This window comes from Strix uralensis, chromosome 3 (assembly GCF_047716275.1).
Source record: "Strix uralensis isolate ZFMK-TIS-50842 chromosome 3, bStrUra1, whole genome shotgun sequence".
In the NCBI taxonomy this organism is placed as follows: Eukaryota; Metazoa; Chordata; class Aves; order Strigiformes; family Strigidae; genus Strix; species Strix uralensis.
The window spans coordinates 101,347,118-101,363,826 of NC_133974.1; the positions used below are offsets into that span (position 1 = coordinate 101,347,118).

General features: G+C 40.0%; 1 protein-coding gene across 2 annotated transcripts; it reads left to right on the plus strand.

The window, feature by feature from the left end:
- Nucleotides 1–288: 288 nt before the first annotated feature.
- Nucleotides 289–15,537, plus strand: KCNG3 (potassium voltage-gated channel modifier subfamily G member 3). Of its 2 annotated transcripts, none has more exons than XM_074863596.1 (2): nucleotides 289–1,029; nucleotides 9,971–15,537. In XM_074863596.1, the coding sequence occupies exons 1-2, from the start codon at nucleotides 374–376 to the stop codon at nucleotides 10,614–10,616; spliced, it is 1,302 nt and encodes a 433-aa protein (XP_074719697.1). In that variant the 5' UTR covers nucleotides 289–373; the 3' UTR covers nucleotides 10,617–15,537. The 2 variants fall into 2 exon arrangements, with proteins under 2 accessions (XP_074719697.1, XP_074719698.1); XM_074863597.1 differs by having other exon boundaries at nucleotides 289–996.
- The last annotated feature ends 1,172 nt before the right edge of the window (nucleotides 15,538–16,709 follow it).

Genomic DNA, 16,709 nt, shown 5'->3' on the forward strand with positions numbered 1-16,709 from the left:
CCGGCGGAGCGGAGCGGAGCGGCGCCGGGCGCGGAGCTCCCCGGCCCCGCCGTGCCCCCGGCCCCGCCCCGGCGGGGCCCCGCGGAGGCGCCCGCCCGCCGGCGCTGAGGCCGCGGCCGCACCTGCGAGCGGCATCGCCGGGGGGGGCGCGCAGCCGCCGCCGCGCCCCGTCTCCTGCGCGGCCGCCGGGGCGCCCGCAGCGGCGCCTCTCCCGCCTCCCCTCCCGCCCCGCCCGCCCCGTCGTCAAGCGGGAGCCGCCAGCGGTGCGAGTGGAGCCGGAGCCGGGGCAGCCTCCGCCGCCCGCGCTGCCCCCCGCCTCGCCTCTCGCCTCGCCGCCCTGCCCGCCCGTCCCCTCCTCCGTCCCGCCCAAGCCATGAACTTTGGCCGCGGCCCCTCGGTGGTGTTGAACGTCGGGGGCACCCGGTACTCCTTCTCCCGGGAGGTGCTGAAGGATTTCCCGCTGCGGCGGGTGAGCCGCCTGCACGGCTGCCTCTCGGAGCAGGACGTGCTGGAGGTGTGCGACGACTACGACCGGGAGCGGAACGAGTACTTCTTCGACCGGCACTCGGAGGCCTTCGGCTTCATCATGCTCTACGTGCGGCACGGCCACCTGCGCTTCGTGCCGCACATGTGCGAGCTCTCCTTCTACAACGAGATGATCTACTGGGGGCTGGAGGGCTCCCACCTCGACTACTGCTGCCAGCGCCGCCTCGACGACCGCATGTCCGAGACGTGCACCTACTACGCGGCGGACGAGCCGCCGGGGGAGCCGGCCGGCGGCCCCGAGGGCAAGGGCCGGCGGCCGCCGGGAGCCGAGGGCGGGAAGTGGCTGGAGAGGATGAGGAGGACTTTCGAGGAGCCCACGTCTTCCGTGGCCGCCCAGGTCCTGGCCACCGTCTCCATCCTGTTCGTCATCGTGTCCATGGTGGTGCTGTGCGCCAGCACCCTGCCCGAGTGGCGGGCGCCGGAGAACCGCAGCGTGGAGGAGCAGAGCAGGTACACAGCAGAGTCAGTGAGGGAGCCCTCAGGGTAGGAGGATCCTTTATTTTCCTGCTGTCCGGTCCCCGTGTGTCCCGTCCAGTGTGTCCTGCCCCTCGTCCTGACCGTCTATACCTGTAGCCTGTGCGCCTTAAAACGCCGGCCCTGAACTGGGGGGCCTGGGGGGGGAGGTGGATGTGGGGGTGTCTCGGGAGAGCGGGCGCTGCTCTACAGCTCCGGCTGTCGCCGGGCGGCTCCGAGGGCAGGGGCCGGGCGCGGGAGCGGAGCCCTGCGGCGGGCGGGGCCGGGGCCGGCGGGAGCGGAGCCCTGCGGCGGGCAGGGCCGGGGCCGCCGGCAGCGGCCGCGCTACGGCGGGGCGGGCAGCCCGGGGCGGGCTGACGGCGGCTCAGGTGCCATCGGAGCACGACTCCTCTCCTCTGGCAGGGTGCCTCCGCCTGTGGGGGAGCTCGGAGCTCTTATCTCCCCGCTTTGAGGAGCTCCGGGACTCCCTACCCACGTAGAGAAGTTCAGACACTTGGAAAATCACATGAAGCCTTACGATTGTGGGAAGAAGGGGAGATAAAACCCTAAAAGAATGCAATTCCCTTCTCCTTTGGGAAAAGCACAACCCTGTATGTACTCTGCATGCATTCGTACAGGTCCTTCTGCTGGAGCAGATCCAGTGCCTGTTACGGTTGTGCTCTTGTAAAATCCAGTATGTGGGAACACCCGTTCCTTTTTCCATCTCAGATTCTCTATGTATGTGGGAGCACAGGAGATGATCAGGCTGCGCGTTAAGCTCTTGCAAATACATCGTATAAGTGCCCAAGTGTATGAATGTAACAGATGTTTACATTTCCTTTAGATAAAACATAAGCACCCAGAACATTGCAAAACAGTTGCAGAAACCAGGGCATGGGGTGTAAGGCTCAATCCCGAGCCTTACTAGTAGGAACAAGCCCTTTCTCATCTTCTCTGCGACCTCAGTTTAGGGTTACGTCGATGCAACTCTGCTGACTTCAGTATCATTGCTCTCGTGCGCTGTCTCTCTCTTCTGCTCCCTAGAGAACAGACTCAAGACCACTCTGGTAGGATTTCTCCCATAAATAAGACTGACATATAAAGAAAGAAGCAAACATTTCTTGTATTTCCTAGTGTCTCCCCTTCTTTTAAAACAGGATATTCAACAAAGTTTTCAGCTTCTGCTCTGCTAAAGGGGCCCTACAGTGAAATCGCAGACTTGTCATTATGAAATCATCATCTTTTACCATAGAATTAATTGGAATGTGATATATTATATCTTAGTAGCCAAATTAATTCCTCAGAAAGTATTTTCATAGTTTCCATTAGCTTAATGGAAAACTGCACCTGTATTTCTCACTGTAGCTGAGCCAAAGAATTAATTGTATGAATAAAAAGAATGCAGATACAGGTTGAGCAGCTGTTGATTCCTGCTTCGATTCAGTTATGTCAAAAGTTGCTCTTACAGGTTCTTCAAGTTAAAAAGCCTTACTTAAGCTTTGCAAAATTATTTCAAAGGGTGGATGCTCTGGATGATCTTTTTGTAAGGCAGCAAATTGCTTAGATACCCCCAACAGACAGGGGAAAATAGGTGCAACGCTACCACGGCATTAACTGCGTCGGTCCTATCTTTGTTCACATCTTCATGGTGCCGGAGTCAACAATAATTTTTCTCTTACTGAAAGAGTTCAACTTGCAGAGGAACAAGGCATGTGACGTGTGAGTTTTCTTTCATAGTGCTTTGTTTTCAAGAACACGTGTGTATTATATACACACATAATTTTACTTTTCTGAACAATTGCATATTGTATACCAAGTGTTTGAAGGATAAGGGGTCCTAAATACTTGCAAGGTACAGTGTAGCCAAGCACTTCACAGGGCAGTGAAGGCTGCTTTTAAAACCAGAAGGTCTGCTATCAATGGTAGGGTGAGTTTCTTCAGTACTGGTTGTAGTACTCCATGGAATTGCAGGAAAAAAAGAGGGATAATTGTAAAAGTTGCGGCTGAAGGGTTTCTAACCATCTTCTTGCAAAAGTGTTGCATATAAACACGATACAGGCTGGTTCATTTCATGTGTGACTTAACCCATGTGTTCTCACTGCACAGGAACTGATGGCAATTTAATGGCAAACACATGGAAAACAGATACAAATGTGTTCCTTTCTTTCTACAGCTGATCACCTGCTGAGGTGGCGTCTTGTTCTCTTAGGGGAGCCACTCCTTTCTTTATTGCATATGCTGCATCATGACTAAAAAGCCTGTTACATCTGGGAAAAAAGGCGTGAGCTACAGTTGCTTTTAAGTCAGTGATCCAGTTTAGTTACAACTACTTATACATGCCATAGGATGTGACCTAACATGCCCAGCTGTCGTCTGACTTTAATTCCCTTTAGTTGTTTATATTTTCTTTTTAGTTATTTCATTTAAAATGAGTTAGGTTTTCAAAACCTACATAGTTAAGTGGCTTCTTTGAAAGTCTGTCCACAGAAATCACACAGGAGTGTCTGGAATTGTGAACTCTGGCAATACTGTCCATCTTAGGTGAGGAGGCTTTTAAAAATATGGCCACTAGTTTCTGATGCATTTAAAAGTTTGAAGTAAAATTCTGGCTTTTGTTTATTAACCAAAGCTCATTGAAATAAAGAAATTCTATCTAACATGATAATAAATAATTATTTTTTTGTTAAGAGAAATTGTGACATAAATGTTGTATACAAATGAGTTTTGACTCACATGGCACTGTAATTACCAGTACGAAGACTTTACACATTATCCTAAAAATTTTTTTTTAGGAGTTTTAGAAATTAAAATTGAATGGGCTTATCTAGAAGTCCTTAAGATGTGGATTTTGGATGCAACCGACTATTCAGATCAGCATAAGGCACTGCTTAGAGGAGGTGAGAACTACCTCATGAAATTCAGCAACTTTGATATTTTTAGTCTCTCACATGCTTACTAATAAAAACCCCTGTCCTTCCCTCAATGTTATGTTACAGTTCAGAAGAAAGGTGCCACATGGATAATTTCTGTGACTGAACTGTAGTAACCGTCCCCAGAACCGCTTTGGGCAGCTGTAGTAAAAACAAGTCTAGCAGTGTGTCTCCAGCTTACCTGGGTATCATCTCTAGGACTGAGGGGGTCACTAACTCAGTAATTTACAAAATCAGCCTCTTTAATGAGGTTTGCAGTGAGGGTTACTGCAGCTGCCAGCTAATACCAGCTGTGTTTATTTTTCTTGTATGAACACCTCTTCACCAGCAGAGGAATTGAGTCCACCAAACTTTTCTCAGAAACCATTATGTTGTTATGACTTTTCCTGGTGGCCTAAGGCTATCTATTTCTGATCCTTTGGAGTAACACTCTTTAGAGGGCAACAGAGAACAGTCACGAATAAGCCTTTTTAAGGACAGTGATGGGGAATCTGACCTCTGAATTTCACAGATCTTACAGACATGGACAGTATAATTCCCTGATTTGCAGAGGGATTGCCTTCCCCAGGTCCGTTCTCAGGATGAGGGATGAGTTATTAAATTTCTTATATTTTAAGATTTTTGCTCTCTTCCCTGCCTTGGCATGTTTCACTTATCAGAGCTAAAGATTTGCATCAGATTTGCACAGTTTAGGAGCAGACAGCAGGGACACCTGTCTCCCCTTCTGTTGCTTCTGGCAACTTCAAGTCATCTTTGCTCTCCTCTGAACTGTGCCAACAGATGCATACTGGGAGTCTCTGATCAGGGGCCCGTCCACACACTGATCGTAAGCAGCATCTTTTGTGGAGAGCTTCTCAAGCCTGTAATAGGAAGTCATTTGAAGCTGCTTGACTTACTGCCAGCACAGTTCTATCTACCTGCCTTTAAACTATTTTTCTAATGCTAGGTACGAGTAGCTTGTTAGCACAAAGAAGAGACTGTTGCCCCTTTTCCACCTGCTAATCATGATTACATTTGTATTGAAAGAATCACTTGGTTATCAAGCCTATATGATTGCTGTGTTCTTAAGCGAAAGCAATTAAACACAGTGACTTCTCCAAACAGCATCTCTCAACAGATACCAGTGGGCTTTTCTTCATCTCTGTAAGACATCAGCTTAAAAGTTGCATCTGAATTTCAGACAAACAAAAATCTTTATTCCTTTATTGTGGTGGAATTTCAGAACACCGGAATGCCCAAGTCCAAAAAAATAAGAACTTCTTTCCTGGGTAAGATCTAACCTGAACACCACATTTTTGCTAAATTAAAACAGTAAGCTGAAGGTAAAGATTGGAACTACAGACCTAAGTTAAAAACATGGATGTGGATTCTTCTAATGGATTCACAAGCTTTTTGAAAAATAGAGGTAACACAAAGAACAGATATGTATCACTGCCTGGCCACAGGAGAACCTTAACGAACTCAGCAGGGCTAGGTGCCACTCGTATTCAAAGTATACGGAAAAGATGCTGAGGACTTGAGATGTTCATATCCAGCTATCCCCTGAGAGCTGTGAAAGGCATTTGCCCCTGCCCTGGGGAGTGCTGTGTCATTACAGCCACCCACATAAGGCACTGGAGTTTAATGCTTCAAGACATATTATTGCTACCAAACCAGAGAGAGAACAGAAAAAAGCCAGCAAGGTTTTTAATGCAGGGCAACTAGCTGTTTTGTGGCCCTTAATCTACAGTTTGTAGTGAGACAGAAACCCTATTGATTTCAAAAGGATTAAAAAAAAAAAAAAAAGACATTTGCTGAAATGACTAGGAGTCTTCATGAGCAGGAATTTGATCATTCTGGCTACTGCTTGGCTGTTTTTCAGGTTTAATGTGCTTTACATGGAAATAGGCTTTAGCAACAATTTAACAACTCAGTGCTGACAGACTTTAATCTTTAATCCTGTCATATACTGTCTTTAATCATATCATCTGTTTTCATCATGTGTCCCGTTGATGTGTATGTTTTATTTACAAGCTTAATAGACAATAGTACCACGAACTAATATTTTGGCTAGATTTCAAGCAACTCGCCAGGGGATATTGAAAGTATACAAATTGGCACACTGGGGAAAAGAATAATGCTAAGTTGAAATATTCTAAGACATTCACGACATGATTTTTTTTAGTAATAACAAACTAGTCTTGTTAGTGATTGAAAAAATTTCCGAAGTGGTTCAGCTCATGGTACATAAAATAGCTTATTCTGAAAGGAAGTTATCAGATGGAACAGAAAATTGAACAGTCATGGGATTACAGTAGAAACAAGGCTCACAAAGGCTTGATTTTCCATTTATGGACAAAAGACTCATATGAGCAATCTTGACAGACTGTTAAGTACCATGAGGCTTAACATTTTAGGGGAAAAACTCTCTTTCACGTGCTTAGGTCTGGGGCAATGAACAGTAAGTTTCAGCAGAAATAACCAGTAACTGAATAAAAATTGGGACTTAGTATTTTCTCCGATTGTTTATAAATTTTGTGGGGAATCTTCAAGGAAACGCTTCATGAGTTTGTTTTTAATTTCCCCTCTCCTTTTTGAATGCCAGCTATTTTAAAACTGAACTGATGTGGGGGAAAAAAACAACCAAAAACTGTGATAGAAGTTTATAAAATAGGTACTACATTTTACCAAATAGAGCTCATGATTTAATTATATAGTTACAGATTTTAATACAGCACTATTCCAGGAATAGAAAATAAAAGGCAGTCTGTCCTGTGAATATGTAGCAAATATTTTAAGGATTGGTTACAGAAGAATACAGTAACTTTAGTCTTCTGAGTGCATGCATTTTATTTGGCTTTAACTTCATACTCAGTTAAGTTCTCTTTCCTTATTAGATGTTATTTATCCATTAACAAGGTTAGCTATAAAGGTAAGTCACTACAAGGAGAGAGAGAGGGAGACTTGACCTGAAAATGGAAATGTAGTCTGTAGCACTCCAGATTTCCCAACAGGCCAGAGGTTTCTAGTTCTTCTCACCAAAGCACACGCTTTTACGTGATTCACCAGGACTGCCGAAATCCATCGACACAGGCAAAAAGGAGTGTCAAGAGAGGAAAAATGAAAAATGTTTCACTGGTGGCTAGGAAGTAAGGAGACGAAAGACAAAAATAAGGGACACCCTTCTTCATTATCTTCTCCCTAGCCAGGATGCCTATAATTGATGACAAAGAAGGGTAGATAGATGTAGAATGGAGAAATGAAAGTGCAATATGTAACGGAGTGGCAGTAATGCATCTCCCACTATCCTGATCTTGCTTTGTCATTTTTGCATCAGTGATGTTGCGTAGCTCTCTTCAAGTCCATTCCACAATAAAAGGCCTCTTCAGGCCTTCCTACTGAAGTATAACTGATTTTCAGTATCTCTTGTGCTCGGAACTGCCAGACTTAAACAATGGATTGATCACATTTCATGGATTTTTACTTGTGCAACTATTCCCCAAATTTATAGCGGACCACTGAATCAGTGTTGATTCATGAAGAGTAATTCTACTGAATCACAATAATCAGGACCTAACTTCCTTCAAGTTCAACTCGGAAATAACCAGTATAATGGAGGAATCACATTTCCAACATTATCAGGGCATCGTGAGGAAATACCGAGTTAAAAAGCTTTAAATTCTATAATTACGAATTGCTTTTTCATTTAAATGCTCCATGTCATAGGATACAGGCAGCACTACCAGAGAAATCTCGTAAAATGTAATGAAACAGAGTCTGTTGGGATTGTTGAATATTCCTGGCTACAACTTTCTATCCAGATACTATTTTTCTTTTAGTCATTGCATGAGATCTCAACTAGTCAACGTATAAGTACATTCAGACTTTATCGGTGTGTCCATTACTATGATCTTGCTGTTTGACTGATTTTACTAGGGAAAGGCTTAGGTATTTCCTCATCTTGTCTAAAAAGGATTTAAGAGAACTTACCCATTAACATTTTTTTCTTGATTTTTTTCAACATAAAGGAACAATAATCCACATTCATACAATAACTTTCATATATTCTGTACATGACTTTTGTTTAGAAGATGTTATGATCTGAGCATTTTTTTAAAAGAAATTAAATCGGCATCTGAGGTAGTTATCACTGAGTGTCACTATTAAAAGAAACCCTGGTATTTTCAAAAGCTTAATTTTTAAGAGAACACATAATTCTTAAGAGCAAGCTATTTTTGAAATTCACAGGTCTTTCCATCAAAAGGTGCTAACGTGAACAAGGGTTTTATAAGCCCTTTATGAAGAAAGGCCACTTGCTTACAGAACTTTCATCGTTATTCATGAAACAAGAAAAACAAGGTCTGATTTTATGTGAATAACTATTTAAGTAATTAATTTATGTTCATTTCAATTTGCTGTGGCTGGAATTACAACACACCTTGTGACTTTACATCAACTGACTGTTACTGTTTCCTCCACTTTTAGCGTAAAACTAAAGTGAATGAATGAATAAAATTAAATTAATAAAAAAATTTAAAAACTTTAGTGTATCAAACTTTTATGAATGTTCATTTATAGAGTCTATTAGTATAATTACAGCAGTTACAGAAGAATATTGTCTTTCTAACAGGCCATTGTCTTAATAATAACAATAGACTTCAGAACTGGTAAAAAATTATGCAGATGTGTTAGGGAAGCAAAATGTGAGGTTTGAAATGACAGTCGGATTATTACTTGCAAATCATTACGTTTCTACAGACACTACCTTGTCAGGATCCCCGCAGTAGCAAAAAAGCTCTGCTTGTATGTAGTATTTTCAAATCCCCAATCTCGCATCAGTTCAGTTTCAGATCTGTTGGCATAAGAAGGCATTGGTGATTGGCTTTTTCTTTGCTCAAATTGCTGGTAAAAAAACAAACAAAGGAAAGAAGGAAAGATTAGCTCCCATTCCTTCCTGTATTAAACAAGTGAGCACAGTCTGAATTCTTAAGAAAAGGGTTATTTTCAGATGGGGGATTTGAGACTACATGCACAACAGTCACTAAATAATCTTGGAGCAACATTTTTCATCTTCTGTTTCTACCTTCCACCAGTTTCAAGTTGAGATATTCTCAAGTCTCATTCACTGCACTGGGACTTGAAAATATTTAAGAGCATACTGAAATCACCTTCCAGGATTTATTTTCTTAAGGCCCTTGTTTCTATTTGGCATGAAGATGATCTTGCCCATTGCTTTGGTTACCTTGACATTTTTGCTGCAATACAGTTTAGGTGGAGTTACATTTAAAACAAAAGAAAAAAATCAGTAATGCAGAGCATAGTGGGAAATGGGAGGACACAAGCTTATTATGTTGTGTACCAATGATGAAGAATAAAATACCATCTGTATTTAGTGGCAATACCTATAAAGTTCTGAATATAGTTCTAGGTAAACCCCTGTTTGGGATGCAAATCAGTCAGATTGGTTTCAGTTGGTTCCTGAAGAGCCAATTTACATGAATTATCCAGTGCAAAAGATGATTTCTGCCTACTCCATTTCTTCACTTCCATTTTAGTTTAGCAGTCTGGTTCTATACATTGCTGTTCATAACCAGCCCGTTCACTCATCCACAGTCCCTGGAATTCCCAAGTGGATCAGGACTCACAGATTTAAAACAAACAAAAAAATGAACAAAATTCCCCCAGATCCAACCAACCAAAACAAACAAAAAAAAAAGCAGTTCTAGATAATGTTACACGTTGGCATTGGTGGCGTACCATTTCCTGTAGAGTTCCAGTTTTTGTAGCTATATTTGCCCAGTATTAGGACCAGTAGCAATCTATAATTCAAAGAAAATGATCAGTGAGTGAGCTTTTAGCAGTGATTGGTTTAAACTCCTCACTAGATCCTCAGGTTAACTGCTGAAATCTGGTGCTACCATGCGTAGGATAAGAATAGCATGGCATTCTGTTTGTCATTTGTGGAAGTCTGAGTGTCAATTTGGTAATATCTGTGAACAAACCAAACATCCACTAAAGCTTTTGCACACAACATAAATACTGTACTTTGTTTCTTTTGACAGGATAATTGAAGCTATCTGCATAGGCTGGTTCACTGCAGAGTGCATTGTGAGGTTCATCGTCTCCAAAAACAAGTGTGAGTTTGTCAGAAGACCTCTCAACATCATTGATTTACTGGCAATTACTCCTTACTACATCTCTGTTCTAATGACAGTTTTCACGGGGGAAAATTCGCAGCTTCAGAGGGCTGGAGTCACCTTGAGGGTCTTAAGAATGATGAGGATTTTTTGGGTGATTAAACTGGCTCGTCATTTCATTGGCCTTCAAACACTTGGTCTGACTCTGAAGCGTTGTTACAGAGAGATGGTGATGCTACTTGTCTTTATCTGTGTTGCTATGGCAATTTTCAGTGCACTTTCCCAGCTTCTTGAAAATGGGCTGGACTTGGGAACAAAGAATAAGGATTATGCCAGCATTCCTGCTGCTTGTTGGTGGGTGATCATCTCGATGACCACGGTTGGTTATGGTGACATGTGTCCCATCACTGTACCAGGAAGGATTCTTGGAGGAATTTGTGTGGTTAGTGGCATTGTTTTATTAGCCTTGCCAATCACTTTCATTTATCACAGCTTTGTGCAATGTTACCATGAGCTCAAGTTCCGATCCGCTAGGTACAGTAGAAGCCTCTCTGCTGAATTCTTAAATTGACTAACCTTGCATTCTGTTGTAGTTACTTGCTAAGCTTTGTCTTAGAAGAGAATGGTGGAAGGTCCCTTCGCGTGTCCTCCTTGACTGGATGGTCCCATGGAACAACATTCTCGCCAGCCTGGAGAAAGCCCGTCACCATTCAGACAGGAAGGATGGCCATCTGCCTTGGGCACCTTGCAGGGAGAGGGACTGACGTTTCAAATTTGAGAGAACAAAATTAACAAAAGAGGATTCAGAAGTCCTCAACCAGACTAGTTTGGTCTTCAGTTTGCCTTTCCACACAAAAGCAGAACAAAAAATGGGCTTAACACTGAGATCTGTCATTCCCATAATTACATCCTATACCATTCTAAGCAACGTGTAGCAGAAGTTTTTCAAATATTTCAGTATCTAAATGCTCCAGAGAGGCATTGATAACTTCTTGCCTGAAGTTTTAACTTTTAACTCAGATAACCGAATTAGATACTGAAGGAGAATCACTGCTACTTTTGAGCTTCGCAATAGAGTAGATCTGGTTCTGTAACTCAGGAAACATGAAGAATATAGGTCTGTAGGGCAGAAAGTCTTGAGGCCTGATGCTGATCTTTGATGAAGCACACAAATCTTCCGTAAAGCCAGTGAAGTCCGTGGCATTGCTCTGAATTTGGTAATTGAAAGAAGTGCAAGTACACCTCTGAATGTTATAGCAAGGACTTCCTTAGCCACAATTAATTTCTACTCTGGAACCAAATTGTTAGTAGAAGCAAGTGATGTACTTTATAAAGATCAGCATAAAAATCAGGCATTGATAAATACATTTTCTGGTAGCTTAGTGGGGGACCTATCCAAATTTTACAAACATTCAGTTCAACTTCACCCACCTGAAGTTACTCATAAGCATAGATTTTTTCCCCCCATTTAATTAAACATATCTATCATAGCGAAAGTTCTCGAAGACAACTTAAAAGATTCCATCACTTGAAACAGTCTGGAGAAAGCACTGGAAACCAAGAGTAGCTGCTCCCTGTCAGATGAAACCCTTCATCGTCTTATAATTCTGCAATCCTTACGGAAGGATACACTTTAATGGAAGTTCTAAAAACAACTGTAAAAAGCCCAGAGCATACCAAAGAAAGTAAAATATAGAAGTGTGAGTTGCACTTGGCAAAATGGTATATTCTCCAATGTAACTAGAAAATTAAAATGAATCAAGTTAGGTTCTGAAATATTGTTCACTACATTTCTTGTGTAGTACTGCTTAATAGCCTCATTCAGTATCATTCTGAAAGGCTGCTACGTAGAAATGTGCAGTTAGATACTAAAACACATTAAGGTCCAGCTTTACAAGTTTGGGTACCAACAAACATCAACAGGGAGCTTTCTTACTAACTAACATGGAAGTTCAGAGTCATCAGCATAGTTGAACTTGGTGTGCTTGCCTGAAAATACTGCATTTACTATTACTGTGCTATAGAACCATCTTTTATATACATATTTATTAAAAGCTTTAGAAGTAAAATGAGTACCACCTAGAAAACATATCTCGAGAATTGCTCACTCAAATAAAAGTACCACATTGGTCAGTAACTAGTACATTGAAGGCTCTATCCTAAGACCTGAAAATTCATTATCATTTTAAGTGGTCTTAGTCTTAAGTAGTCTTAGAGAATTACATTGCAAACACATTTTTTCTGAAAACCTGAAAAGAATTTTAGTAGCCTTCTTACAGACGAGCTTGACTTCAATAGTTTTTCAAGACTACATTATTAACAAACGTTACAGCCATACCTCTGTTTCTTGCCACTGACGCATTCTGGTGTTCAGAAGGTTAGCTCTGTAGTTCCTGTACTACTGTATTTATGTCTTTTATATCAGAATCATGGCGTTCAGAAACTGGCTCCAGCATTCCACAGAGAGGTGAATATGAGATAAGCAAAAATTTCTTTCTTAGGTGAGATTCACAGCTGATGTTAGTTAGGCAAGTTGTGACTTCAGAGACACTTAGATGTTTTACACCAGCGGAGATGCTGGCTCTGTATTCCTGCATGTGTACCTATATATATCCTGCATATATTATATATTATAGTCAGTCAAAATGTTTTTTTTTTTTTTTCTCTTCACAAAAAATTTCTTCCTTGACAAAATTGAAATTTCAGACCTTAATCCAAACACAGCTGTTGAAGAAAATGACATTTTCATCTTCTAATGAAAAGTTTATTTTGACAGTATCAAAAGCATTTTCAAGGGGAAAATCGCTATTTTTTTTGTATTCTGTTCTAATTTTTTTTTCCATTAAAAATAGGTTAAAAAAAAACCACGTAAGAACTTAGCCCTACAGATTTTTGTATGCTGGTTTTCACGCTTGGGAAAAATACTGTTTTTCATAAAACTCCTTAAAACTTACTTTGTCTTTTGTCCATGTGTTGTATTTAATCAGACCAGTACTCTGAGATACAACCCTCCTCCCACAAAACATCCAAACCATCATCACAATGACAATAGTTTGAAATCCATACAGAATGTGAATATACTTGAAAGTATGTTGCAATCTTGATTTCAAGACAAAATAAAATGTACTTCATCACTACCTATAAATTTAATCTTTAGATGACCATACAAAGGAAAAACTATAAAGTAATGCACATAATAACTTGTGAATACCAATTTGCACAATGAATCATTTTGTATAAGCAATTAAGGACAGGAAGTTTTCAAAGATCCAGGCTATATGTGATATACAAACAAAATGTTTGATCCTTTATAAAGTGTTTACCAGCTAAAGAATCCTTTTCCAGTGTAAAAAGATTACCTAATGAACATCATCATGTAAAGGAGTAAATCTGTGGAGATTATCTTAAACCGTACTTTTTTTTTCTTTTTTTATCAGCTTATGTTCACTTTTTATACGGCAAGATGTGAACAGAATGACCTAATGTATTTTTTGAGTTATAATAAAATATTTTGAAACTGCTCTATATAAGCCCACTAAGGCAAGATACTGGGGTGGGTTTTTTTGCTTTTTTATTGTTGTATGGTTATCAGTGTGTAGACTTTAGTTTCCTTAGAAACCAAGTTGAAGTAACGTGATCTCAACAGTAGCCTTAAACCAGAATTTTATAGTAAGCAAATAGGGTTCCTGACTTCTAATAATATATGTCATCTTATTTTCAATGGACCAGTGGTTTTTTAGTGAAACTTTAAAAGAACTGAATTACATGTGTAGTCAAAAATAAGCATACTTTTAAACAAATGCAGCTGTTTTACTAAAAGTTTACTTGAGACCATGTTTTATGCAGACATGGGGTGCAGCGCTCTATTTTGAAATACAGCATTTCAAAGGCAAGTGAAGACAAGCTGGCTCATTTCTAATCATTGCCAGTTTGAACCCTATACAATAAAATACTTCATGGGCAGTACCTCCTTCAGTATCAGAAACATTAACCGTTGGAACAAATTAGATGAAATACAAATATAATAAAACTGGGGATAAATGAAGACAGCTTATATAATTGTGATCCAGCCTTTCTGTTCATCTAAAATTAAAACCAATGCCAGTGAGTTTTGAACTGCCATTGTATGTTTTGATGGTAACAAAGGTTAATCATATACTGTGTACTAGGTTCAATCCTTAGGACTGACCTATTGGGAACTATATATTGGCTGCAATCCTTCAAGGTTTTGCGTGTCACTTAAAAGCATTTGATCATTAATGAAATCACTGAAAGGAAAGCTGTCTAGGGTACATTTTCCTTCTACAGTTCCACATGAAGCATCCTAAAAATCACAAAGAATGGAAGATTATAATTTCCCTTGATGTAATACTTGGAAACAATATTGTCTTGATGAATACCCACCAAAAAAAAAAAATTGCCTGATGATTTTAAACAGTTTTATCAGCATAGGGATCAGCCATTTAAATATGTGATATTCATTCTTACTGTACAATGGCTTATCCTGGTGTACATAGCAGCAAGTTTGAGGAAGATAAAAATCCTGTTAATGTAAGATTTCCATCTTGATACCCATGTATTTAAAGGAAAAGGTATTGGGTTTTCATATCGTGTATGCAATTTGTGCCCGTAAAAGAATCGGTCTTCAGCTTTTGTAGCATTCAACCCTCATGTTTCCAAAATAAACCTGAAGTCCTTATGGGTTCAAAACACCTATCTCTTCTCCTCTGGGTAACAACTACAAAAATCTTACCAGGTCTGAACGTCTGCCAGGAAGTGGTCATATGCACACACCAGCCAGCTACATTCAGCAGCCAAACCAGCCAGTTTCCTGGGAACCAGCACAACGAACAAGGTCTGCTGTGCTCTGAATTTTCTCCCACCTGAGAGGTTCAGGATAAAACTTCTGATTAAAGTTTGATCATTTCAAGTACCTTGAAAATTTTAGAATTATCCTTTCAAACAAGCTTCTAAGAAGACATTTGCTGGAAAATTAAATAAGCTATGTATAGCAAAAAAGATTATATTGCTTTATAAAAATTTTTTCACTATGATTTTAAAAAAGAAAATTGACTCTCATTTTCTGTTGTTTGTAAAAGCAAACATGCAGGTCAGTATACACTGCTAGTTAAACTTGCTACATAAAACAGATCCCGGTTTAAAATAAGTAGATTTAGTGAGAAAGGTCTTCCAGTTTGGCTAGAGCTGTAACAGTTAACACTAGCCGAAGACCTGCCCCAGCCCATATGGAAGAAACAACAAAACGCTGGTTTCACAGTGAAAAACTAATATGATGTATGACCTGTGAAATGCAACACAAAATAGGGAGTATCTTTTGCAGATAACTGGATAGGTTAAGCATCAAGAAGGCTGCACAGTGAGCAACCAAGACTGACAGTCTGTTTGACAAGAAGTTTAAGGAGCCACAGAAGAAGAAGAATAATATAAATCTTTGGTCAAATTAATAAAATTTGATTGTTTGCAACTACGCATTTTAGACTCATTCTTTACAAACGCAAAGGTTTATAATTTTATAGAACATTAGTTTTATATAGTGTTCGCTTATCTGTGAAGAAAAAATGTATACTATAATTTGAAAAGGTAATAAATGTTTTTTTTGATGTGAATACAGAAATAGATGCGTAAAATCACGTAATAAAATTTGCTGGTCTTGTTGCTATATTTCATGGACTACTGGTCAAAACACAAATGTTTATAAAATGTGTTCTTTTTAACAAATTAATTTTGTGGCTATTCATATTGCTATTGTACCTTGGCAAAAACTTTTTTCTTTTAACAATTTTTGACTATTGAAAAGTCTGCTATTTAGAACCTAGGAATTTTACTCAGTAGAAAATTTGAATATTTTATCCAGAAGTTAGTCTGAGCCAAAATATAAAGTTACACCTACACAGGGTTATTCTTCAGCAACTGAATATCTATTATAATTATGGACAACAGAACTGTCAGAACAAAATTAAAAAGCAGCCATGTACCACAGGGATTATTTATAAAAACAAATCTGGAGAAATAGAGTGAATTTGGCTTCAAGTTCACTGAACTGTATTTATATTAAAAAAACAAACCACCATCAACATGGTGTTCATTCTGGAATTTCAAAACCAGAATTATCACCAGCGCAATGCTTGCGTTATTGTGAACGGATCTGAGACACTCTGGTGATTCTTTAAGTGCAGCCATTTCAAACGTACTTCCAAAAATAATCACAACTAATGTTCTTTTTAAAAAAATGTTGAGTATTTTGAGAGATCACTGAATTATGAACTATTCTGGCACCAGCCCACTGCATTATGAAAATGAACAGACTTTTCATTTAGAAATCATGAGCGTTTTTATTTCTTGTAATTAATTTTCTAGTTTTAAAAGTTTTACATAAAATCAATCAGTGAAGCAGGTGTCCACATAGTAATATCAGTGTATTTTAGAAGTGTTTTTCTAAAAGAAGTTCTAAAATATTTTGGAAGCAGAAGGGTTTTTTAATGTTTTAACACTGTTATTATTTACAGATATGCTCAGCACTTGCACCTCCTAGCAATCTGAGATGCAAGAATAAATACATAGAACCCCCCAAAGTAAGACTGATTCTTGCTGTCCTGGGGATCATTTTTTACATTTGTTTGCCACAAGTATTTTAAAAAGAGAA